This window comes from Canis lupus, chromosome 3 (genome assembly GCF_011100685.1).
Source record: "Canis lupus familiaris isolate Mischka breed German Shepherd chromosome 3, alternate assembly UU_Cfam_GSD_1.0, whole genome shotgun sequence".
Taxonomy (NCBI): domain Eukaryota; kingdom Metazoa; phylum Chordata; class Mammalia; order Carnivora; family Canidae; genus Canis; species Canis lupus.
In genome coordinates this window covers 50,499,751-50,527,733 of record NC_049224.1, presented here as the reverse complement: position 1 = coordinate 50,527,733, position 27,983 = coordinate 50,499,751, and the positions used below count along the sequence as shown (strand labels likewise).

General features: G+C 38.6%; 1 protein-coding gene across 10 annotated transcripts in view; it reads right to left on the bottom strand.

Annotated features, from left to right (window-relative positions):
- Nucleotides 1–27,983, bottom strand: part of AGBL1 (ATP/GTP binding protein like 1) — a 585,877-nt gene that overhangs the window by 327,246 nt on the left and 230,648 nt on the right. For all 10 annotated transcript variants that reach the window (XR_005357034.1, XM_038532779.1, XM_038532775.1 and 7 more), the window contains exons 14-15: nucleotides 26,081–26,210; nucleotides 10,517–10,648 (exon numbers count right to left, since the gene is read on the bottom strand). Coding sequence is in view for 9 of the 10 variants with exons in the window: in XM_038532779.1 (XP_038388707.1) it covers nucleotides 10,517–10,648; nucleotides 26,081–26,210 (262 nt within the window). In the remaining variant the exon portion in view is untranslated. The remainder of the gene's footprint in view (nucleotides 1–10,516; nucleotides 10,649–26,080; nucleotides 26,211–27,983) is intronic.

Below are 27,983 nucleotides of genomic sequence, written 5' to 3'. Positions count from 1 at the left end.
AATGACCACATATTCAATTTAATAGTAGGTATCTCAGAAAGCTCTGCAAGCTATGATCCCTTCATTGGAGCCTGGAGAATGTGGACTTTACAGGATGCAGTTGGAGTATCTCTCCTACATGTCCACAGCAACAGTTTTCCATTCATTAAATAATGGACTCCCAAACTACTACAGCATTGATAATAGAGTCCTGATTCCATTTCTCTTTTTATTTCACACAAATTGATCTATGTCAGAGTGAGAAATGAAGATAATTATAGCTATAATAGTTGGAGATTGTCTTGTTCTGTTTTGTAAATGAATAAGAAATAGATGAACTCTACATATGAATTGATCCACTAGAGCCTTGTTTCAATGCTCCCAGGGATTTCCCATCTTGGATGGAAAAAAACTTGGGACATTCCACTCTCTCCCTACCACTTGCTCTGTGCCCTTAATCGAGGTTTCCAAAACTTGAAAATTATAATAGATACCTTTTCACTGAACACTTACCATGCATTTTACATGCATTTGCTCTTTTTAATCATCACAAGTCTTTGAAGTAAGTTCTGTTATCTCATAATACAGAGGGCAAACAGGGATCTTTTCAATGGTCACAGAGCTAGTAAGGACAAATCCAGAATGTCAACTCAGATGCTCTAATTCAGATCATATGAGCTTAGTTTAGTCACTGAAAAAACTACTTCTTCAATAGGTATTATACCCCATGGGCATGTAAAGGAACACAGGAAGGAATGACATAATGTACATACAGAGCGTGGCTCAGGATCTGCCATTTAGCATGGTCTCAACACAGACCTGGCAGGGATTAAAAGACTAGATATGAAGCAGCCCTAAGAATGAGTCTTCTGCATCCTCATAGACACTGAATGCCTTTGTCCAGGAGCAGTTGGGTCAAGAGCAGTCTCAGCTGACAGGCGAAGGGATGACCCTGATTCCTTAATTCTGATTTTGAGGCACACTGTAGAAGCCTGAGTTGCATTTCAATTCATCTGCTTTCTGCTGACTCTTCCAAGCCCTGTATGGTTTCCCAAATTCACAGAAAATATAACTCTCAAAGATAAGCCATGAACTCACCAGACAGCTCCTAGCTCAGAGCCATTTCCAGAGAGAGGTCATTTCTGCAGCTCTGGTTCCTCATGATCAATCCTACGGAACTCAAATGTCTTCTGTTTTCTCTGAATTAAGCATGTGGCAAGGGCATGGTTGGGACCAGGGATCAACACTATGAATCCTGGATTCACACTCTGTGGTTTGACTTGAACAGGTCATTTAACTCTGCTAACTCATTTTTGTCATCATTGAAAGAGAGGGGTAAGAATAGTCCCTACCCTGAGTAATGGGGTAAAGTAATTGGGACCCTCAGTAAATATACAGTGTTGCTATTGTGCTCTTCAGAGTGGACTTTGCTCATGGGTGAAGGTTTAGAAGGCCAGGGGGAGTGACTCTGCTCAAATATTCAAACTTCCAAGATGGAAAGAAGTTTTTAATACCTCTCTTTGCATTATAGATTTCCCTTCTTGTCACTGAGATAATCCCCTGTTTACCAAGCACCCAAAAAGTGTTCATTCCAGGGTTGACTGCCTCTTTCATTTTGAACTGCAGAGCAGTTGACTCACGGTTTAGTTTCAATCTCATAGAGCACACACTTTAGAAGACCACTGAGGTCAGAACCTGAGGTCAGCTCTGGTGCTAAGTCACCAGGTCCCCATGCCAGATCTTGCTATCTATGGGACCTTTAGACATTTTAGCTCATCTCTGCATCTCCCTTCCCTCATGTGTAAAATGGGATGCTATTCACTCCACAAACATCAGTTAAGTATATCCTATTGCTACACACTATTCAAGAATACACAGTAGTTGGGATGATTAAAAGAATGAATGTACATAGGTGCTTTGAACAGTGCCTGGCACATGCTCGTCACTGTGTAAGTAGTACCCACAGGTGTTATCTTTGCAACTGCTCACAACTGGAAATTTATGAAGAAGATCAATGCCAGGAAATGTCATTAACAAGAGATGCTTCCCAAGGAGAGGTGCTGAAGAACTGATTTCAATCCACTTCTCAATTCACTGTGATCCACAACTAACGGTTAAAGGCTCAAGTTTTAATTGTCACAGAATTCATGTCATTCTATTTCTTCAGATTTCTCTTGAAATCAAACTTGATTAAAAATCATTTGTGAGGAGTGCCTAGGTGGCTCATTCGTTTAAGTGTCTGTCTTCAGCTCAGGTTATGATCCTGGGGTCCTGGGATCAAGCCCTACATTGAGCCCCACATTGGATTCCCTGCTCAGGAGGAGTCGGCTTCTCCCTCTCCCTCTCTCCCTCTGTGTACTCTCTCTCTCTCCCTCTTTCTCAAATAAATAAATTAAATCTTAAAAAAAAAATTTGTGATATTTGATTTCTTTTTCAAGAAATATCCTAACACTGCTTATCCATATCTGCCCTTCAAAACCTTGTTCACTGAAGCCAGCTGGGATCATCCACTCAACTATGCACCAATAGAGAGTTAATCGATCCCTTCTGTCTTACCTCCTAGTATTCCCATTCTTGTATTTATTATTCTGTCCTTTTAAGTTTCTGATAATCTGCCTCTCTCTCCAACTGTTATTTCTTAGAAGTCCATGCTTTGTTCAGTTTTGTTATGTAACTACCTAGCACAGTGCTTGGCACATGTCAGTTAATCAATAAATGTTTACTTTTAAAAAAATATGTATATCAGTTCTATTGAGTTAAGTGAACAGTTTGATGATTTTTAAGAAATATATTTAGTTTTGCAGCCATTACCAACAATCCAGTTTTCAAACACTTTCATCACCATACAAACCTGTCTCTCATGCTCAATTCCGGTCCATTCTACCCTAGGCAACCCCTATCTGCTTCTTAACTGTAATTTTTGCCTTTATAAGAAATGTCATATAAATTAAACCTTACATTTTTTTGTTTTCCTCTGACTTCTTTTTAAGTTTACATTGTTACATGTATCAGTAGTTAGTTCCTTCTTATTGCTAGATGAGTTTCCTTTGTATGAATATGAAGAATCCATATTTATCCATTCAGAAGTTGGTGGACCTGTTTGCATTGTTTGAATATGAAGAGTCTATATGTTTATTAATTCACAAGTTGGTGGACTTGTTTGCATTGTTTCCAGTTTCAGAATACCGTGTAATAATGCTGCTAGGGGCATTTATGTACAAGTCTTTTTGTGGATGTAGGTCTTTGCTTCTCTTGGGTGGATACAGAGGAATGGCATTGTTGGATTGTGCATTAAAAGTATGCTTCACAAAAAAAAAAAAAAAAAAAAAAAAAAAAAAAAAAAGTATGCTTCACTTTGAAGAAACAAAGTGTTTTCCCTTTTACATTTCTACCAGTGACAAGTGATGGTTCTGGTTTCTAAACACACCCTTCCCCAATGCTGGATATTTCTAGTCTTTTTTATTATGTTCATTCTAGTGATTGTGTAGTGCTATCCCATTATGGTTTTAATTTGCAATTACTTGATGAATAAAGATATTGTTAATATTAACTATGTATACATTGTCTTTGTTGAGGTGTTCAATCATAACTTTTGCTTTTTAAGTCTTTTTTTTTATTTTTGACTTGTAAAAATTTACATATTCTGGATATAAGTCTATTATTAGAAACATGATTTGCAAATATTTTTCCCAGTCTATGGTTCATCTTCTAGTTTCTTTATAGGGACTTTTGAAGAGTAAAACTCTATATGTTTGATAAAGCCCAATTTATCAACCTTTTCTTTTTTTAAAAGATTTTATTTATTTATTTATTTATTTATTCATTCATTCATTCATGCAATTCATTCATCTATTTGAGAAAAAGAGAATGAGTGATAGGGAGGGGGGAGAGAAAGACAGAGACAGAGAGAATAAGAAGCAGACCCCCCATTGAGCAGGAAGCCTGATGCAGGACTTATTCCCAGGACACAGTGATCATGATCTGAGCTGAAGACACTTGCTTAACCAACTGAGCCACCAAGGCACCCCTCAACTTTTTCTTTTTTAGGGGGTTCTACCTAAGATAGCTTTGACTAATCAAAGCAGACAAAATATAAAGATTTTCTAGTAGGTGGCATTCTATAAGTTTTATAGGTTAGTCCTTAAATTTAGGTTTATTATCTATTTTAAGTTAAATTTTGTGTATGGTATTAAGTAAATATCTAAATTCTTATTTTGCCACGTGGTTACCCAATCATTTCAGCATTATTTGTTGGATAGACTGTCCTTCCTCTCTTCTTTACTGAATTGCCTTGGCATTGTTATCAAGAATAAATTGACCACAAATGTGTGACTATTTATTTCCTTTCCCTCTATCCTAGTCTATAAATCTATAGGTCTATCCTTATGCCAATACCAGAGATTCATAATTACTGTAGCCTTATAGTTTTGAAATCATGTAAAGTTTTCAAATCATGTAAGGTAAATACTCCAGCTTTCTTCTTCTCTTATGTAGTTTCTTTGGCTATTCTGGTTCCTTTAGCATTTCCACATAAATCTAATGATCAATATCAACAAAAAAAACCTGCTGATATTTTGATAGGAATTGTATTGACTCTATAGGAATATTTAGGGAAAATAGTCATCTCAAAATCATTGAGTGTTCCAATCCAGGGACTTGGTATATTTCTCCATTTGTCCAGGTCACCTTTAATTCCTCTCAACAATGTTTTGTGGTTTTCAGTGTACACATAGTGCATTTTTATTCAATTTATTTCTAATTGACTTTTCATCTTTTTGAAACTAGTGCAAATGAATTTTTCTCCTAATTTAATTTCTGGATTATTCATTGCTACTGTATAGAAATAACATGAATTTGATAATTGATCATGCATTTTGCTACCTTCTTAAACTTGCATATTAACTCTACTAGTTTATTTTGTAAATTTCTTAGGATATTATACATAAAATACTATACCTGTGAATAAAGATAGTTTCGATTTTTTTCCAATATACTTATTCATTTTTTAAGATTTTATTTATTTATTCATGACAGACACAGAGAGGCAGAGACAGGCAGAGGGAGAAGCAGGCTCCCTGCAGGGTCCTGATATGGGACTTGATTCCAGGACCCTGGGATCACAATGTGAGCCAAAGGCAGATGCTCAAGCCCTGAGCCACCAAGGTGCCCCCCATATACTGCTTTTTACTAGTCTGCTTGTCTTATTATACTAACTAGAATACACAGTAAAATGTTGAATAAAAATTGTGAAAGCAAATATTCTTGCCTTATTCTGGATCTTCTAGAAAAAGTATTTTGTATTTCACCATTGAGCATGATGGTAACTATAGGACTTTTCTCTAAATGCTCCACTTGAGGTTGAAGAATTCCCTTTCTGTTCCTAGTTCATTGTGAGATTTTATTTTGAAGAGATGTTCAATTTTGTCAAATGATTCTTTTCCACATCTATTGAGATAATTATGTAGCTTTTCCATTTGCTTATTTACAAGAAGTAGAATGGCATTTTATTTTTTTAAGTTAAGCCAACCTTGCATTCATGCGATGAACTCCACATTGTCACAGCGAATGATAATTTTTATATGCTTCTGCATTTGACTTGTTAATATGTTGTAAAGGATTTTCAGATAGATGCTTGCGACATTTTGGTTTTCTTTTCTTGTGATGTCTTTTCTGGCTTTGGTATCAGAATAGTACAGCTCACATAAAATGAATTGGGAAGTGTTTTTCCTCTATTTTTGAAAACCAATTTGTTTACAGTTAGTACTATTTATTTCTTAAGAGTTTGATAGAATTCACCCATCGGGGCCATATTTTATTTGTGGGAGATTTTAAACTAGTAATATAATTTGTTTACTCAAAATAGGCCTTATCAGATTTTACATGCCTTCTTAAGTTAGTCTGGTAATTTGCATCCTCCTAAGAATTTGTCCATTTGTTGGTATATGGTTGTCAATAATATTCTGTCACATTTGGAATGTCTATTGTGATGCCTCCTTTCATTTCAGATTTTGGTAACTTGTGTCTTTCTTTTATTAGTCTAACTGAAGGGTTATCATTTTGTTGATCATTCTAGAAGCGAAACATGTATCCAGGATTCTCATTCTTTGTATGTTTTCTATTTCATTGATTTTCAGTTTGGCTTTTTTCTTTCTTTCTTTTTTTCTTCTACATGCCTTGAGTTTAATTTGGTCATCTTTTTCTTGATTGCAGAGGTAAAATTTAGATTGCTAACTTTAGATCTTCCACCTTTCTTTTCTTTAAAAGACTTTATTTATTCATTTGAGAAAGAGAGAGAGAGAGAGAGCACATAGGAGCAGAGGGGAGGGGCAGAGGGAGAAGGTAAGCAGACTTACAGACTCCCTACTGAGCCAGGAACCTGACATGTGGCTTGGTCCCACAACCTGGAGATCATGAACTGAGCCCAAGGCAGATGCTTAACCATCTGAGTCACCCAGGCACCCTAGATCTTTCCACTTTTCTAATAGAAGCATTCAAAACTACAACTTTTCTCTAAGCACTATTTTAGCTGTATACCATACATTTTGATATACTATATATTTTTATTTTTATTCAGTTTAGGACATTTGCTAGTTTCCCATCTGATTTCTTCTTAGGTCCATGAATTATTTTGGAATATGTTATTTTGGAATATTCAGACATTTCCTAGAATCTTACAAAAGGTGATTTACAATTTAATTCTATCATGGTAAATAAATATAACTGATAAATACAACTACTGGTCTTCATCTTTTAAAACTGAGACTTATTTTATAGCCTAGCATATGGTCTACCTAGGATAATTTTGATGTGGACTCAAAAACAATGTGTATTTTTCTGCTTTGAGAATTGTATCTATGTATCAATCAGGTCAGGTATTCTCTAGTTAATAATTTTTCTTTTTCTTTTAAAAAAAAGATTTTATTTGTTTATTTGAGAGAGACAGAGATAGTGAGAAAGAGCAGAAGGAGGAGAAGCAGGCTCCCCCACTGAGCAGGGAGCCTGATGTGGGGCTTGATCCTAGGACCCTGGCATCATGATCTGAGTGGAAGGCAGACGCTTAACCAACTGAACCATTCAGGACTCCTCTAGTTACTTTTTTTTTTTTGGTTGTTCTATTACTTACTGAGAGAACAATATTAAAATACCCAACTAAACATCTTATTAAACTCAACACCCAAGAAACAAATAATCCAATCATGAAATGGGCAAAAGACATGAATAGAAATTTCACCAAAGAAAATATACATACAGCCAATAAGCACATAAAACTCTCTGCATCGGGTCGCCTGGGTGGCTCAGTGGTTGCGCATTTGCCTTTGGCCCAGGGCCTGATCCTTGAGACCAGGATTGAGTCCCACATCGGGCTCCCTGCATGGAGCCTGCTTCTCCCTCTTCCTGTGTTTCTACCTCTCTCTCTATCTCTTATGAATAAATAAATAAAATCTTTTAAAAAAATGCTCCGCATCACTTGCCATCAGGGAAATACAAATCATAACTACAATGAGATACCACCTCACACCAGGGAGAATGGGGAAAATTAACAAGACAGGAAACAGCAAATGTTGGAGAGGATGTAGAGAAAGGGGAACCCTCTTGCACTGTTGGTGGAAATGTGAAATGGTACAGCCACTCTGAAAAACTGTGTAGAGGTTCCTCAAAGAGTTAGAAATACAGCTACCCTACGACCCAGCAATTGCACTACTGGAGATTTACCCTAAAGATACAGATACAGTGAAATGCTGGGACGCCTGCACCCCAATGTTTATAGCAGCAATGTCCACAATAGCCAAACTGTGGAAGGATCCTCGATGTCCAGTGACAGATGAATGGATAAAGAAGATGTGGTCTATATATACAATAGAATACTATTCAGCCATTAGAAAGGATGAATATCCACCATTTGCTCGGATGTGGATGGAACTGGAGGGTATTATGCTGAGTGCAGTAAGTCAATCGGAGAAGGACAATCACTATATGGTTTAACTCATATGGTAAATATAAGAAATAGTGAAAGAGATTATAGGGGAAAGGAGGGAAAATGAGTAGGAAAAATTAGAGAGGGTGACAGAACATGAGAGACTCCTAACTCTGGGAAACGAACAAAGGGTAGTAGAAGGGGAGGCGGGCAGGGGGATGGGGTGATTAGGTGATGGGCACTGAGGAGGGCACTTGACAGGATGAGTACTGGATGTTATACTATAGTTGGCAAATTGAACTTCAATAAAAATAAAAAAATAAAATACAATATCCAACTATTATGACTGAATTTTTAAAGTTCTTCCTTCACTGCGGTCAACTTTCACCTACATATTTTGGTGTATACACATTCACTTACATTCATTATACCCTTTTGACTAATTATTCTATTCGGTATCACACTGGATGCTATCCTATAGGTGTCTAAGGCTGTTGACCTTTTTATCAAAGTTTGTTTCTCTGTTATTTAAGTTTAATAATTTTGGATTGACCTTCAAGTGTAATGACTGATTCTCCTGCCATTGCAGGTCTGCTAATGACCTCATCTAGTGAAACTTTCACCTTGGTTGTGGTACTTTTCAGTGCCAGAATTAATTTCCCTCTTTCCTTCCTTCCTTCCTTCCTTCCTTCCTTCCTTCCTTCCTTCCTTCCTCCCTCCCTCCCTCCCTCCCTCCTGCCCTGCCTTCCTCCCTCCCTCCCTCTCTTTCAGGTTCTAATTCTGTATCAAAATCCTCATTAGTGTGGTAGGATCTTGGAGTAAATAAGACACTGAAGATAACTTGTTAGTTCTGCTCTAATAGCCTTGGGGGACCCTCTACTGATTGGCAGCAGCCATGTTTCTGGAGGACATGGAGAAAGGGAATGAGGAAAAGCTAACGGAGTAGGGAAGGTGTTTCTAGGTGCAACAGTAGTTCAGTGGATGTTTATATCTTTTTGTACTTGTTAACCCAGAGAATGAAGCTATTGCACACATAGTAAATTCATATATCTAGAATAATAAAGGATTTGGAAGGGGTAGGTACCATAATAATTGTGATATTGTAATTTATAGTAGGAAATACAGATTTGTCCTTCATCCTCAGTCCCTGACATGCGGGTCCTAAAACCTTTGTAAATTCCTAACTGATAAGAACATTAGGAGCATCTTTTGTCTAATGAGGTGATTCCAAGTAGCCTCCTAGATCAGACTATTCCCAGTTCTCTAGAAGTGGGGGAGAAGGACTGGAAAAGAATTAATAATTGGTCACAGTTACATGAAGTTGCCAGAAAATCTCAATAGTATGGGGTTCAGAAAGCTTCCAAGTTGGTGAACACATCCACATGCCAGGAGGATTATACTCAGCCCTGACTCCACAGGGACAGAAGCTCCTCTACTTGGGACCCTTCCAGTCTTGACCCTATGTATTTCTTATCTGGCTGTTCATCTGCATCCTTTATCATACACTTTAATAAACTGGTAAATGTAAGTAAGTGCTTCCCTGAGTTCTCTGAGCCATTCTAGCAAATATAATTGAATCCAAGGCAGGGGGTAGGTCATGGGACCTTACAATATACAGGTAAGCCGGACAGAAGTTGTGGGTAATATGGGACCACCTACTTGTGTCAAGCATCAAAAGTAGAAGCAGTTTTGTGGGACTGAGTCCTTAAGTTGTGGGATGTGATACTGTCTCTGGATAGACAGTGTGAGGATTGAGTTAAATTGTAGGAAACCAAGCTCAGAAGTGCTTGGTGGGGTGAAACTCCCACATATCTGGTGACCAGAAGTATCAGAAGTAAAGTGTTCTGTGTGAAAGTAAAGGAGAAGGACACTGGAGAACTGTAGACTTTTCCAATTCAATAGTTTTTCTTCATTTTCTTTATACATTTGAAATAAAGGCCAGTTTTTATTTTGTGTTTGGACAACGTTGCCTCATCTACTTCTTCCTGATTCCTTTTATCCAGACAGGAAAAGTCCATCCTTCTTTACCCATCCTTAACTTTGTTTTTGGTTCAGTGGGGGTATAGCTGAGCTCTAACCACTGGAACCCAGGAAAAAACAAAATTAGTTTCAGTGGATCACTGCTCTGCTTTTTAGAGCATGCTTATACAGAGGGATGCAGATGGTCTGTTTTACATTTTTTCATTCCTTCATAGTTATATAAAATCCTTTCATATTCAATATCATTTTGTTGCTCTCATAAACATGAAACAGAAGCAGTATTTTTATCCTCCTCATTTCACAGGTGACAAATGATGGTTCAGAGAGGTGATGTTAAGGACTCCTAGGTGCACAGTTAATAATTGTAAAGCCAGGCATTAAAATGAGGTTTCCTGTCTCCAATTCTTATGCCCTTTGCACTATATCATATCATAAAGAAAACAAAACAGAGTAACCAGGTAATACAGTCATTATTCATCAAAAAAATTTAGAGAGATTACATATGCTTCCAACCTGCTTACATTATAATCCTATAGTTAAAATAATCAAAATGCTTATTTAGGGGAAAAATGGGTGGAGTGTGTGCCTCAAAGGCAAGAATATGGACACAAAATGTCTTGAGTCTTCTCCCCAGTGGCTTACCCTGTAGGTGATGTCTTCTGAGATAGTTGATGTGCCCACAGTAGACTCTGCTTGCCACAAAGTCTCCTTGATGCTACAGCCATAAAGGAACACATTCTTTTTTTGAGAGTGGCCATGGAAATCACAGAAGACCTGCAATGATCAAACAAAGGAGAAAAAAAAAAATCCAGGTCATGTCTATTGGTTTCTTAAAAGTCTCAAGTGTCAACTTTCTCAGATAGATACTGTTGTTTACTTAGCAGAACCAGTCACATGTGGATCATTGGTAATCTTGGTAAGAGTTGTATTGGTAAAGCCAACTCTAGACCTGTGAATGAATCTATCTGGCTCAGACCCAAAGACCTGCCCAGTTTACCTGGATGATTCTCACACAGTATCATTAGAAATAATGCATAGTTTTTATTTAAGCCACCCAGTTTTGAGGTTGATATCCAGCAAAAGCTAACTGCTACAATAAGCTGTGTTCTTAATCTAAATATTTACTACCCTTTCTTCCACATTTAAACTATACTCATCTCCCTCCCAAGGAAACCTCCCTGAACACCCATCCTAACACAGTATCAGACCCTCAGTCCAAACTTCTGTGATGGTTTCCAGACCTCATATGTGCCTCTTCCTGATCTATGAACTAAAAAAGCCAGTCATCTGCCTTCTACTCACCTACATACAATGGCAGAATGAGGAAACATTACTCCCAATAAAACACTCATGGTTGAAAGAGATGGAGTAGGATGGACACAGTAGTCACTTGTCCATAACAATTCTGAAATAATATTGGGCAGACAGTGTGAGTGTCCTATATACTGTAGTATAATTTAATGAAATATTGTGTTTCCTTCCTGAAATCAGAAAGAGACCTGGTGCTATCAATTGCTTTTGATCATACAGTTGAGAAAATAAAAAAATAAATGCAAGAGAAAAATTAAAAGGTACAAGATTTGAAAGGACTAAATAATGCTGTATTTTCCTACATAAATATTGTGAAACATAGACTATCAAACATCTGTGGGTACATACAAAATCACAGGTTAGAATGTCAATATCTAAAAGTCAAGTCCATTTATATACACTATCAATATACAAATAAAAATCTGAATTTAAAAATAGGATTTAAAATAGCAGAAAATCATTAATCTCATAAGAATAACTTTAAAGATGTGCAGGACACATTATTGAGAAAAATGAAAATTTTTAATTCTCAGCTAATTTATCTACCTAGATTTAATGCAGTATCAAAGACACAGAGAGTGTTTCATTTTGTTTTGTTTTTATTTTGTGGAAACTCACAAACTGATCCCAAGCCAAACCGGAAGTACAAACAGCCAAGAATGACTGAGGCAGTCTTGACAAAGAATGAGAATACTGGACAAATTATTTAGAGATATCAAAACTTGTTTTGAAGTTACAGTATTTCATACATAGTATTACTGATAAAAGAATACATAAATCAATCAATGGAGGAAAATAGATTTTTCAGAAAAGGACTCTCACATATAGTCACTTAATTTATGACAAAGTTGATACTCTGGTGCTGTAGGGAAAAAATGGTCTTGGAAGACTTACTGCCCCATGTAATAAAGGTAGAAAAAAATAAATGTATATCCCTCCCTCATAATATGTTAAAACACAAATTCCACACAGATGGTAAATCATAATATGAGAGATAAAATTATAAAGCTACCTGGGCGTAACAACATAGGCTATTCTGTATGACCTTAGAGTTAGAATGGAGTTTTTAGAGGACACAAACAAGAAAAACACATAAATGAAAATACTTTAAAAAAAATACTTAAAAATTAGATATAGTTGGGGTGCTAGGGTGACTCAGTCAGATAAGCATCTGACGCTTGATTTCAGCTCAGCTCATGATCTCAGGTTTGTGAGATCCAACCCCACTTTGGGCTCCATGCTCAGCATAGAATCTGCTTGAGATTCTGTGTTTCCCCCTCCCTTCTCACACTCATACTCTCTCTTGCTCTCTCTTAAATAATTAAATAAGTCTTTCAGAAAAATTAGACATAGTCCATTAAGAACTTCAGCTCATCCAAAGACATTATGAAGAATATGAAAAGGCAAACCAAAGAGTGAAATAATCTATTTGTAATACATATATCAAACATATATATATGTACATATATACACACACACACATATATATAGTGCACAGCTATATATTTCTGTACTCAACAAGAAAAAGAGAGACAACCCAATTTTTTTAAATGGGCAAAAATCTTCAATTGACATTTCACAAAAGAAAATGTCTGAATGGCTATTAAGCAAATAAAAGTGTACTCAACCTCAATAATATCAAGAAAATATAATTTACGTACCTCAGTGAGAAGCCACTGCATCTAAGTGGTTATGAGGATGCTGATATCATAATGATAAAGACCACCAAGCAGTGACCACGGTATGGAAGAAGTAAAACACTTGAACCCAGTTTGTGGACAATAAATTGATACCATTCCTTTGCAAAAAAATTGGGAATGTCTTCTAAAGCTGAATATACACATATTCTAAAACCCTCCGGACAGAAATGCATATACCAAGGACCAGAAGATATCAAAAAGGTACCTTGTAGCACTACTTTTACTAGCTTAAAACTGTGAACAGTACAATGGATTGATTAATTGTGATAAAATCATTTGACACAATATTATCCAACACTGAGAATAAACAAGCAAGCTAGACACTAGAGTACATTCAAGGATATCTTTTATATGATTTTCAGAAAGAGGCAAAACTAATGCAGTGGCATAAATTAGGGGGGTTGGGTATTATTGTTTGGTATTTCTGAGTTGCTGGTCATGTTCTTTTTCCTGATTTGGTTGGTGGTTACATGGTGTGTGCATTTTGTGGCAGTTTATCAAGCTGTGGAGCTGTGATCTGTGTACTTAAAATTAAAAGATGATACCTACACATTGCGTATTTCAAAAAGAGACATAAATCCCAATATTTTAAAGAGGTATGTCTTTACATTGGTTCCTTAGTCTCTAGAAATGTAGCCTTTGCATATTAAATTGAGAACACAGAGGAGGCAATTGAAGGTGTTTGTCAAATTTAATAATGATGCAGAATTGAGATAAGTGATAGAGTAAATAAGAGTGGAAATTGTAAGTGGCAAAAAGAACAGAAATACTTAAATTGAAATAAATGTACTGTCCTACAATTAGATTCAAGCAGTGGCCCAAGTAGGATAGACACAGTTAGCTAAGAAGTAGATTTTGAATGAGAGATCCACAGGTTTTCAACGGCAATTTGCTCAGAATAAATCAGAGGCTGCAGATGTCAAAAATTAATTTAATCATAAATTGCTTCTGGAGAAATAAAGTGGCCATATATTAAGAGAACAATCCATTCAATGTACCTCATACTGGCCAATTTATATCTAATGTAGTGTTTTTCATTTCTGAGTGTGGCGTTTTAGAACAAGCCAGGGCACCTCAATAAAGAGGAACCAGAAAACCAGAAAACAAGAAAAATGGGAATGTTTGTAAACAAAGAACAGCTAAAGATACTGGAGATGTTTGTCCCAGAAAAAAAGAAGGCTCAAAGGGGTCTTGATATGAGCCTCACAAATTTCCAAATTCTTCCAGTTGGAACCTGAATAAATAACTTGCTATCACTTCAGAAAGCACAGGAAGGCAAAAGGAAGGATAATGTGGACATAGATTACAGCTCTATATTAAATTCAACAGCTATTGAGTATCTATTGCTGGCAAGAAATAACTCTATGGTTAGGGCTATGCTGTGGCACACTTTTAAAAACTTCCATTCTCTATAAATGTTTCAGTAGAAGCCAGATGAATGGCTATCAATGATGTTGTTGTTTGAGAAGTTAGACTAGATGGTGACTTTTTTGGTATGTAATAAAGCCCTAAAGTTCAGTGAATAAACAGGAAGCTGTTGACAGCAGGGATGGCATCCCAGGACACTTGGGGTGCATGGATGGAACCCTAAACAAACACACATGTCAAAGAAAACTAAAGGGACAGTGAGTTAATGGTCTGTCCAGTCACAATAGGAGAAAATGAAGACTAACTCTCTGGTGGCAGGTTAGAGCTGCTATGTTGCTTTGTTGGTGGGCCATGGAAGTAAGGAAGAATCAGTGGTAACAGGACTGATTTTCAGGAAAAAGGTTATTGCAGGACCCGGAGTACTGACTTGATTAAGAGCCAGAAAGCAGGTTTTTGGACAGACCAAGTATGTATGAGATGTTTAAGGACTTATGGACTTGAAATTGTTCTGTATGTTCACCTCCTTGTCCTCTCCCTCTTTCTCATAATTGTCAATAATGGATAGCTACTACTACACTGGGGGTGAGAGTATCTTTAAATTACATTGTAAATTCCTTGTTAGCAGAAAAGTATTTCTTAAATATTTCTTCTCTCCAATAAAATAAGAAACTATTTTTTTAATTTATTTTATTTTATTTATTTATGATAGTCACATAGAGAGAGAGAGAGAGGCAGAGACATAGGCAGAGGGAGAAGCAGGCTCCATGCACCGGGAGCCTGATGTGGGATTCGATCCCAGGTCTCCAAGATCACGCCTTGGGCCAAAGGCAGGCGCCAAATCGCTGCGCCACCCAGGGATCCCAAGAAACTATTTTTATTTTTTAAATGGAATCCTTTATTCTTGTTTCAAGTTGAAGTCTTATGAGAAAAATAAGTCTGCCCAGATTCTAGATATCACTGAGCTGTGAGTGCCAGAGCTAAAATGATAAGCAGATTTGGGAGGAGGGAGTCAGTCCAATGACATGTCAAACCACATACAAGACACAGAATGAAAACACAGAAACAGTGAAGGAGCAGAGTACTTGTTCCTCAAAGAGTGGGGTAATCAAGCAGATGTATAGAGAAAAATAGAAAACAGAAAATGTGGGTGTAGAAAGAGAAAAATGAGAGATGGGAAGATAATGGTTCAGGCTTCTGGTACTTTCTAGTTCCTGTAAGATTATAGGACTTCTTTCCTTCAAAACTTTCTATCTTATTGCTTGGGTTATTTTGACCAAGACTCTGTTATTTCCAACAAATAAACCCCCTAGGCCAGTGTTTCTCCATCTTGTCTGTACACTAAAATCTCCTGAGGAGATTATAAAAATATCAATGCCTGAAGCCCACCTCCAGAAATTTTTATTTAATTGGTCTGCAGTGACGCCAGAGCTGTGGGATTTTTTTTTTTTTTTTAAGTTTTCCAGGTGATTCTAATGTGTATTGAGGGTTGAAAACCACTCCGTCCTGTCAAGAGTTTAGAGCAGTGGATCTTACATGTTATTGAGTGCTGGAATAACGTGGGAGATGTGCCACAGTACAGATTATAAACCACTCCACAGCAATTCTGCAATTCAAGTAAGTCTGGGGTAGGCCCCGGGAATTTACATTTCTAGCAAGTCCTTGGTGATGCTGATACTTTGGACCTAAGCCCATGCTTTGGAAGTCTTTAGCCTAAAGGAACCAATAGAAATGTTGGAGGCTTAATCCTCTGCCATCATGAATTTGCCACTAACCTTTATCTATTACACCTCAGTGTCTCTCTGTGAATTAAACACCCACCATTCTTATGAAAAGTGTGCAAACAAATTAAGGCTGTGTCTTAGCAACAGATTTCTCAATAAAGCCAGAAGCTTTGCCTTCGTGGTGACAGGCGCCCCTTAAATACTGAATTCAACTGAAGAAAAGAGTTTTCTTTTTTTTTCTGATCCTTACAGACTCTGGAAGCTGAGGTAAATGACAAAGTATAGACCTATTCACCTGTGGGAATGAGCACTGCTTAGCCCTGGGACTTCTAGTGGCCTCTGGAGATCCACAATAGAGGAGGTGCCAACATTGTCCTGGTTTTTGCTCAAATAACAATCCTAAAAATAAATGCTTGTTAATTATAAGACACATGTATTCCTCTAAATTATAGGGGGCAATTACAAGACAAATGATCAAGTTATTTCTGTTGAGGGAGCTTTTTCTTTCCTATGGGGAAGATGTAATGCTTCCTTTCAAAAAAATTCTGTGCCAGGTAAGTAGGAAGTGTGCCCAGTGATGGCACTCTAATATCCACAGACTAACCTATGGTCGTATCTTGCTTATTCATTGATTGATTCAGCAAGTATTTACTAGATATCTGCTTTGTGGCAGAAGAAATTAAAATTTTAATATAATATGGCATTGTGCTTACTAAAACAATAGTTACTGTACTGAAGATTTAGGATGCTTCAGACAATGAGCTAAAAACTTAATCTAAAGTATCTCATGATGAAGCAAGGGCTACCGTTATCCCCATTTTGCAGCCAAGAAAACTGAATTTCAGATAAAATAAGTAACTCATCAAGGTATGCCCAGGTTTGCACTGCTCTTAAGTATGCAAGTAAATATTTGAACCCCAGTATGTTCAATCCAGAATACATATTTTAAAACACTTTTAAAAATTCTGTATTGCCTCTTCCAGGAGGTGTTTTGTTGAGATGATCCCATGAGTAAACAGAAAATCATATTGCAGTGAGAGGAGGATAGAAGTAGAGGTAAGTACAGGGTCTCTAAGAAGTCAAATAAGGGGACATATTGCATGAGTCCAGGAGCATCATTCCCACTGTGCACTCCAAATAAATGGTACTGTTGAGGATATACAATGTAGTGGTCCTAGGATTCTCTGGAGTGGTGGGGTATCTTAGGTTGAGTCCTACTGAGTGAGAGCTGTCCAAGCCAATGGAATAAGGAGGAAAGCACCAAGAATCTGAGGAGCTGAAAGCATTTGGAATATGACTGAAGGATAAAAGGAAAGGAGAATGGACATTAATATTTGCATGTGGGCAGCAGGCAGATTAGCGATATCCTTGCACACCACTCTGGAATGTTTGGACATTTCTCCTGAAGGTGGTAAAGGAGCCATTAAAGTGTTTGAGGCAGGAGAAACAACACGGTCAGGTTGCCAGGACAGGAATGCTAGAAGCAGACTGGAGGACTGACACCAGGCCCAAGAGATGACAAGGGCCTAGCTAATGCAGCAGAAGCATGGAGCTTAAGGAAGGACATTGAGAGACAGAAAGGATGTTGGGTAAAAGCGGTAGGAAGTAAAATCTACAGGAGTTGGAGATAAAATGGATCTAGAGGCCAAATGAGGAAGAGGTTAAAGATACTACCTGGATTTCTGGATTAAGTGAACAGGCAATATGACTGTGCTTTTCCCCAAAGCAAAGAATATAGGCAGAGATGAAGATTTGGAGGTTTCATCTCCTTAAATTGTGTTTTACTTGGGCTGGAGTGGTTAGTTCTGAACCTGCTTGCCCTGGGCTAAACTGACTCCCCTGTCTCGCTTTCTTCATCGGCAAAGTATATGGTGTTGATTGGATTACAATTTTGAAATCAGATTCTTCTGCATCTCCCCAGTACCTTTTCCAGTGAATTCTTGTCTGAGCTAAATTGCAAGGTTAATTTAATTCATGCAATCGTGAGTTCCATCATCTCTTGCTCAACAAAGAGATGATTCAGGACCACATTACTATGCTCCTAAAATGCCCTCCTCCCCTTTCGCCTCTATTCCTTGGTCCCATTCCTGTTCCTCCATAGGCTAATTGGGCCCCTTATGCAAGAGGTTAAGCCCCATCTCAAATGCACACCTCCCACCGGTTGTTTCCCTGCTCCTCACAGCTCACCCATCCCTGATTGTGTTTACTGCTCTGCTCTGACGGATTTAAGCTGCTGTGTTTTCCATTCCTGACATCTGGGTCCTGTTCCTGCTTCCCAGCAGTGAGACCTCTGCATTATTTATGCCACTGCCACAGGAAAATGAAGGTGAGGCTGAGCCGTGAGAAGGCACATTCTGGGGTATGTGATGGAAACCCAAAACAGCAATGCTTCTAATTAAACCAAGTAAGGCTCACTAAAGCCCTGGAGATTCTGACTTGCACACAATATTTTGTGGGCGGCATTCAGCCCAAGCTCCTGAGTGGAACAAACATCTCTATGAGGGAAATAATATTGATGGCATATTCAATTGTCCTCCAAGAGCCCCGTTTGCAAGACCAAATTTTCCAGATCTGTTACTGGCAGTCATGCTCTCTCCTTAGTATCTCGTCTGAGGGAGAGCAACATCCAGTCATGGCTGAGGTGAACCATGGGGGGCCTGGGTAGAATTTATTCCTACAACTACCTGAAAGGGGATTTTATGCTATATTCCCTTTCCTAAAGGGATACACTTTTACTTAAACTGGGCCATTACGGGCTAAAGTTCCAACATGGCCTTGGGAAAAGCAGCCTGTACTTACAAATCAGTTGGGCCCTCTCCAATGGCTAATGTGCGGTGATTATTTCACCTGAAACTCAGCAGAAGCTTCAATAACTAACCAGTGATGAGACTATCCAGAGCAGGACCCTTTATTACATGTTATAAAATGCTGGAGGACATTTCCTGACATCCCAGTGTTATGTATTACAATGTCCTTATCCAAGATAGTTGAATTACATTAAGATTGCCCATGAAAATTAACACAAAACATACAGTCTAATATGTGGCTCTGTTTTGGACATAGCACCCTTCTGATTAGTAATGATAAATTTAATATCTGTTATTTACTAGACTGCCTGGTAGGTGCCAGTCACACTGCTAAGATTTGACACACATCTGCAATCAGTATAAAAGTCTGACCAGGAGGATATCATCCAAATTTTCAGAGGAAGCTCAACTTCTGCAAAGTTAAAGGATGTTAAATGGCTTGCCCATGACCACCATTAAAAAAACAATGTTTTATCTCAGACTCTGATCCATCTGGCTCCAAAGATTTTCCACAATAAAAAAGTTTAAATCATGGGATATACTAGTGATGAAGAGCAGTATGACAAGATTTTCAGTTAGCAAAATTAAGACTGAGCTCCTGGGCTTACCTTGAACTCTCACCTTGGCTAATTTTTACTCCCTGTCTCTGGCTGGCTTGGCCCCCGGTGAGCAGTGAGCTTAATGCCCTGAGAGAACATTTGTATAGTGAGTTCTTGACAGGTTTCTCAGGAGTTAAAACTGTTCCTTTTCCCCAGTTTTAAAGGGGAGAAGCACCAGGGTGGGTACCACCTTTGGCCAAGTGATCTGTCAGCCTGGGTAGGGCCCCTGCCATCCATCTCATTCAGTTACAGTTCCCAAGGTTCTCAAGGTATTAATCTACCATTTTGTGTGTCAGCCCCAATTGGGATAGATAAGTTATTGGGACCCCCATCTTCTTCAAAAGGTGGAGTCTAAACTAATCTTTTTGACCTCTGGTGGATGTCCAGGTTGTCTAGATAAACCCAGAAGGTGGGTGCAAATGCTGACCCACCACCATGCTTACCTACTCCATGTAAGGAGGCTTGCCTCGTTTCCTGATTTGCATTCCTATCTTCAGGGACTGTCAGTTGTCTTGGATGCCTAGGCTGGACTGTGTTTTAGAGTTGGTAACCCCCACTTTCTAGGACTAGAACGTTGAGGTGTCCAATCCCATTGGCCATGACCTTGCTGCCTTGCTCCACTCACCAACCAGCCCTCCTCAAGCATATGTGTTGAGCAGATGAAGCACAGGTGCATGGTGTCTTCCTTTCAAACTTTTACCTGTGGCTCTTCCTCACAGATAACAGTCTTATGGTAAAATTAGTCCATCTGGTCCTGTCTCCACGTATTTCTTGCCTCCTCTCCATCCTACCAGCTCTAGACAGAGGCACCTTCACATTGATTTAGGCAACTACCCTCCTACTGTCCTCTGTACTCCATCTCCTAGCTTTACTCCACCTCCCTGCTCCCCCCCAAAAAAAGAAAGAAAGAAAGAAAAATAGGGAATTGGCTCAAACTTTTTTGAAAAATTTGATTGGCCCTCCCTGTGGCATATAGAAAAACTCAGATTTCCACCCTTGTGATACACACAACAGGTACATTAGAGATACTTGCAAGGGAGAAAGAGGAAAAATTATCTGCCTTTCAACATAAATTTATTCAAGACACTTTAGCAATTCACTTAAATGTAGACTACTTATGTCTATAAAAATACCTATAAAACATGGTTTCTGGTATGTTAGAGAAGCACTGTTTAAAATGTATTCTGATAGAGTGGGAAAAATTTTAAATAAAAGAATATGGAATCAAATATAAATTATTTTCACCCAGGACCTCCACGAACATTCTGTCCCCATCCCTCAACTATGGCAGTAGGATTTATTTTTTTACCTATCATACTCTTACACATGAAAAAAGGGAAATTCTAGATGCAGTAACTTAGCATGAATCCATGAAAATGATGAAAAATAACACTTGTCCTTCTGCCACTTCTGAGGAATAAAATGGAAATAAATAGTGTGTATAGTGTATCTCCTTGCCCCGAGGACAAGGTTTTAGAAAGAGACATGCCATCCCTTCCTGTTCTCTCCTTTTGTGTCTTTTAAAAGAAACTGATTAACTAAAAACATATGCCAGAGGGACAGAATAAGACCAGGAAAATCATTTAAGTAGCTAAAAATTCTGTTCCACTGGGCCCCAGAGAAAGGTAAAACCAAAATATGCCCACCCTGTCCCTTGGCAGAAGGCGGCCTAGTTTGTATAAGTTGTAAATGGAAATCAATCAGCTTTTCAAAGAGCTGTGAAATCCCTTTACCAGCACACACTCTGATAGTGAGAGCCAAGAGGAGAAGAATGGATACCTCTCCTAATTCCACAGCCTAGATTCTTTGCAGGGGTACAATGGTCAGGCCAGCTGCAACACAACGGCCTAGAAGAGGCTGTTGGCCTAGCTTCCTGGGAGCCTACAGAAGCCTGAGAGCTTTCCTCTCTCCCCTTAGCTGTGCCCCTGGCCCTTGTGGAGAGCTCCACAAAGAGAAAATTCAGTGCCTCCTACTAGGCTGGCAGTGGTGAAGCCTGTCTGTTCTTTGGGCTTCTCTGCTTGTATGCCTTTTCTTTGGCCGGACCTTTCGAGCTGATAAATAGATCTTCTACTACAGCCTTCCTAGTCTGCTATGCACTGTTCCTTGGCTTAAGTTGCATGCCTGTGGGCTGGTCAGTCTCATTTGGGGCAGGTCCCCTTGTCCCCTAGTAGTATTTCAAATCCCTGTATGCTTTGATTTGTTTATCTTTAATTTTCCGTATTTAGATAAATATGTACTATAGCGACATGTACAGACCTCAAATGAGTTTTTAATAAATGGGTTTTATGTAAGTGATTCTTTAATAGAGATATGGAACATTTCAAATAGCTTCAAAATTTCCCTTCTGGCCTCTATTATTAAAAACTCCTTTCTGAGGCAACCACTGTGCTGATTCCTTGATCTTGAACCTTACATAAGTAGAAACACAGAGTGTGTACTCTCTAGTGTCTAGCCTATGTCACCCAACATGCTTCTGAAATTCATCCATGTAGTTCATTACTGTTGGTTTTTTTATTGTTTATTTTTTGCTGAACAGTATTCCAATGTATGAGTATGCAAATATTATATTTCTGGGCTTTGGATCCAATATTTGGAATGGATTTCCTGACCCTCTAACAAATTAGAGATAGAAAATAAGGGGTCAAGAAAATGGGAAAGACACTGTAATGTCAGTGTCACATCAAATGAGTCTATGCCACCAGTTAATAAGAAACTTCCCTTTCTTTGTTCCTTGCAACTACCCCAAGTGTAGAAAACTCGCCAGTTTCACAAGGAAGAAGATCTAAGGGATCACAGACAGGCCTGTAGACCCTTTGACGAAAGAATATTTTTCTCTACTTTACTGTAATAGAAACCAAGAAAAACTCTTATTAATCCTTCAAGTGCAGCTCAAGTAGCATCTTTCATTTCTAGTTTTTCCATAACCTTGAAAGAAGATGACTCAACCCCTTATTTGTGTTCCTACAACAACTCATAAGAACTTTTGTTACAGCTTTTACCATCTTGTACTACTTTATTTCTTTGCAGACATGACTCCACTTTCTAACAAAGTAAACTATAGACTACCCGCCCCCCCAAAAAAGGACCATATTTTTCTTTTCCAGTGATTTATACACAATTGGTGTGGAAGAATGGACACATGGATGACTGCCCAGATGGATAGGTGGATGAAAGCCTGGATGGGTAGATAGATTGGTGAATAGGTGTAAGATGGATGGATGGATGGATAGATGGATAGATGAGTGAATGAAAAAGTGGATGGTTGGATGTATGGATGTACGTATGGATGGATGGATGGATGGGTGGATGGATTGGTGAATGGGTATATGATGGATGGATTGATGGATGGGAGGATAGATAGATGAAACAGTATGTAAATATTGCCATATTGCTTACAAACTGAATGATTTGTCTGGTCTATAGCAATCCTCAGCATTATCAGGATACTGTTCTCTCACTATCTCACATTCTCATTGGTTCTGGGAGTTCATATTATTCTACCTACCAATAGGCAAATGCTTGAGTATCAACTGGAACAGGTTAAATCTCCTAGCCATCAGAAAGTAGCTTCCTGATGCTTCAGTTAATATTTCCATAAGCGCTGGAGGCTGGACAAAGTCACAGTTAATCTGCAACCATGTAGGCCAAAAGGCAATCTGGACACCATGAAAAGCTTCTCCATACAGGACAAGCCTGAGCACAGAATGAGTGGCAGTGCTTCTGCTGTCAGCAGGCAGCTGGTTAAATACAGCCTCACAGGTAACTAAAAGGTGATGTTGAGCCCATTAGAGAGTTTTGTAACACTGTGAATAGCATTTAGTACTCAGCTGTTTCTCACCCACCTCTCAGATGGTCCCAGCAGGAAACAAGTCTGTAGCTGTCATGTTTACAGTTAATTAATGTTTATTTATATTTTTTAAACAAGGCATTCACCTGTCATGCTTTAAAATAAATGTTCTGCTCTTCAATTAGAGGTTGTCAGGGAGGAATCCTGTTCGTTATGGGTTGAATGCGTGTATATTTAAATGTATATCAAGTAAGGACCTCTTTCCCTATAAGTCTCTCTTCTTAGAGGCTAAGGATTTTTTCTCAAAGAACACATTCTTCTCAGGCTTTGACCATAAGATTGGTGCTCTGCTATACAGGCTATGAGCTTGCTTCTAGAGGGCAGACAGCATAGACACTAAGCAGTGTCTCCTTAGGTGGAGGAAGTGGGGATGAGATGAAAGTATTGCACATTTGACCAGTGTAGAACAAGGATTCTTAAAGGAAAAGGATATTCTTTGTTCTCTTTTCAGTAAAGTGTTGACTCAAACCCTGCAATTTCCAAAGAAAGGTCTGGCTCTAGGTGATTGGCTCCTGGGAGATCACCTGGACACTCCTGCAATAGTCTGCTAGATAAAAAATGTCTTTCTTTCTTTACCTGGGGCCTTAGGTCATGCCAGATGGTTGATGTTGACAATGTGATCTATGGTGGGGGTCTTGGACCTTTAAATGTTGGTTTGAATTCTACAGGGGCTGGAGACGGTAACTAAGATCAGCCATGTGGGGCACCATAACCATAATGGAGCCCCAATAAAAACACTGGACCCAAAGCTCAGATGAGCCTCCCTGTTGGCAGTACCTTTCATATTATCACACATCACTGCTGAATTAAGCACTGTCTATGCATTTCCACTGGGACCAGACACCTGGAGACCTATACCTGTTCCTCCTGGATCCTGCCCTATGCAGCCTTTATCTTTGCTGATTTTAATCTGTATCCTTCCACTGTAACAAACTATAATTATGAGCAAAGCAGCTATTCTGAGTTCTGTTTGTCCTTCTAAGGAATCAGTGAACCTGAGGATTGTCTTGGGGATCCCAATATCCTCTCTCAGAGTAAATGATAAAGATAGATTAAGTTGCAGGATGAAAAACAGGAAAGAACTGAATGCAAACTCTGCCATATACTGCCTGGTGATGTCAGGAAAACCACCTGACCCCATAATCTTTTTGAGATTTCAATAAGATTCCATACTAGATATTCATCTAATATTTCAATAGATATTCAAGGAATGTGCCACTGTTTTAATCATATATGTTCAAAAAGTGGTTAATGGTAGAGGTTATTGTTTGGCCTAACTGTGAGCTTCTGCACACTATTCTAAGTGTCTTAGGTTTGGTAAACTCTCTAAATTTAGGCATATGTCCCTTCATACTTTTGAAGAGGGTATGTTCACAGTTTGTAGTCAATAAATTATTGTTTTTATACAGTGAACTTGGCTACCATTGCTTCTGTCCTTATCTTGACCTTAGGCCTCTGGTTTCAAGTGAAGACCTTCATCAATTGATGATGAGATTACATCCTGTTATCCACCATAAATTGAAAATATCACACATTGAAAATGTATTTAATACACTTAACCTACCAAAGATCATAGCTTAGCCTTACCTACCCTACAAATGCTCAGAACACCTAATTGGGCAAAATCGTCTAACACAAGGCCTATTTTATAATAAAGTTCTGAAAATCTCATATAATTTATTGAATACTATACTGGCAGTGAAAAACAGAATGATCGTATGGGTACAGAATTGTGGTATATGTATGGGTTGTTTATCCTTTTGAATGTCTGGCTAGCTGGGAGCTATGGCTTGCTGCCACTGCCCAGTATCACAAGAGAGTAAAGTACCACATGTTGCTTGCCTAGTAAAAGATCAAAATTTGAAGTATGGAAGTAAAAAAATTATGAAATAAAAAGTCATAAGTGGAAGTAATTGGAGTAATGTCGAGTGCTGGACTGTACGTCATCTGTTTTCCTTCAATTGTACAACTGGTATAGGCTTGGAAGTAAAGTACCTAGAACAGTGCCAGAATCATATTTGGAACTGAATAAGTTCTAGTTGAACATGAATATGAACATCTAAAGGATTTCTTCCAATCACTACTTTATATATATATTCTTTTTTGACCAATAACTTAAAAAACAAAAAAATAAAGATGTAATAAAGATGTAGAAAATGGGATAAAATACAACGTTTGCACAGCTTTTATCAATGGTTACTGAACCAATGGTTTTCCCCCATTGTGGGTTAAGTTGTGTCTCCCCCCTCCAAAAAATAAAAAAATATATCAAAGCTTTAATTCTTAGCTTCTGTGAATGTGACCTGACCTTATTTGGAGACAGGTCTTCGAAAATGAAGTTAAGATGAGGCCATACTCACAATGGTAGGCCCTAATTAGGTCACCCTAATCCAATGAGTGCTGTTCTTAGGAGAAGAGAGAAATCTGTACACACACACAAACACACACACACACACACACACACACAATGGTCATATGAAGATAGAGGCAGAAATTTGAGGTTGGCTGCCACAAGCCAAGGGATACCGAGGACTCCCAGCAACAGTAGAAGTTAGGGACAGGCAATGGAGGGTTTTTCTTAGAGCCTTCAGAGACATCATGGCCTACTGACGCCTTGATCTTAGATGTCTAGCTTTCAGAAAAGTTAGAGAATGTATTTCTGTTGTTTTAAGCTACCCAGTCTGTGGCACTTTGTTATGGCAGCCTTAGGAAATGAAGACATCCCCCATTAAAGCTTGTCACACATGGGTCTTTGGCTTGTATCTGGGTTTATTTCCTTGACAGAAAGTAAGCTGCCTCGTGAAAGATGGAAGGAACCAGCCAAGAATGTGGAAGCAGAAGGAAGTGACTCACCCTGGGACTTCGGCCAACTCTACTCAGGTAGTACAGGAGTCCTTTGGCATGGTAGATTGTTGGCTGGAGATGAGCACTGGGAGAGAGCCATTGTCTGTTCAAATCCTCCCCCTTCAGTGAGCATCTGTGACTGCAAGAACAAACAAGGAGCAAATAAATACTTGTTGAGAAGAAAATAACATGGGAAAATAAAGCTCGACAAGACAAACAAACTAATGAATCCAACGTCCCTCTGACTTCTGCCCAATTGGCATCAATTGCAGATGTCCAGAAAGCTGCAGATCTGTCATTTAAGCTCCCAAAGTGTTGTGATTATTCACAGCCCCCAAAAGAACTGGAAGCCATGTTTGACTTGATATTGGGTTATCACAGTTTTAAGACAAAGTTTGGGAAACGTAGTTCCCCATTATATGCATCTGCAAAGAATGAATTTGATAAATTTCTCTGGGCTCTGGGACCTTCAATTCTACGAATAATTAAGTTGAGCTCAAACTGTCATGCTGGGTGTGTTATATACACTATTTCCAGCTGGCCCAATAACTCTGCCAGGTGGATAAGTATTCCATCCCAGTGAAGAGATTGAAGCTTAAAAATATTATATAAATGGCCCAAGATCGCATAACTAAGAACTGGGCTTTACATCCAGGTCTATTTTCCTCTGAAAAAGCATAAGACTCTTTCTCCTATCACCATGCTTCCTTTCTATCCATACAGATGACAGAAAACACTTGACATTTACCCAAAGAATCAAAGTACCTTTTTCAAAGATATCATCATGGAATACTGGCGCTAGAAATGAGCTCAGCGTCATCCATCCCCTCATGTGGGAAATGGAGATGTTCACATCTGAAAGTATCAAGTTACTTTACAAAGTTGACGCAGCTGGTTGACGCAGCTGGTTAGAACAGTGCTGCCTGCAATTCAGAGGGAAGCTGAGATGCTGAGCTCTCAGGTTAAAGTCATCCAAAAAGAGATACTCAGAGAGGACCAAGTACAGCCCATGCTCAGGGGAGGCCCACAGCAGTCCTGCTAAGATGCTGTTTACTCAAGATCCCTAACAAGAGAGATGCCACCAATTGAGGGGTAGCAGTCTAGCATCCCCATCAACCTTCTGCCAGCCCCACCCCACATCTCCTGTTGTCCTTCTGTACTCTAGCTTCATCAAACGAGTCACAGATCCCTCTGAGCAACTGTGTCTGCTGTCCCTTTGCCAGGACTCCCCACAGCTCCATCCCTTTCCGATTATGCAACTTTCAGGGAAACTTTTCCTGATCCCCAGGCCATTACATTCTGCTCCTATTTGTTGCAATAGCTTCCAGAGGTCCCATTAATCAGAGTCCTCATAAAACCACTTTGGGTAGGGTTTTACAGCTATTTAGTTATTTTTACCTCTCTTTCCTTGGACTGTGAGCCTCCTGGGGGCAGGAACAATCACTTTATTACCATCAAAACTTTAATAACTGTCAGAATTGGTATTCATTAAATAATTTGGAATGAATAAGTGCACTAGCATTTAATTATAGAATCAGATACATTTTCTGTGCTTTTTAAAAAATCACTATTTTCAATAAATCTTGGAGATGGAAGGAAAGAGGTTCAGCCTCCCTCTTTCACCACTTTCTCATCTTCATGTTTCTGAAATTATCTTTAAATATTAGTTGCCTGCTGCTTGTCAGCCTCCTCTTACAGCTCGCTGGAAACCAAAAATCTTTAGATTAATCATTTATCCCGATCTCACCATTAAAATATTTTGACTTGAGAAATAGTAGGTTTTTTCATCTTCTTCTCTGACTTTTTTTGTTCTTTTCTCGCTATTTTTTCCTCCCTTCCTCTTTTTAATAGCAACGACATCTAGAAATAGGGTTTATCTGTTCTGCTTGGCGACCAGGGATGGAGGTAAAAT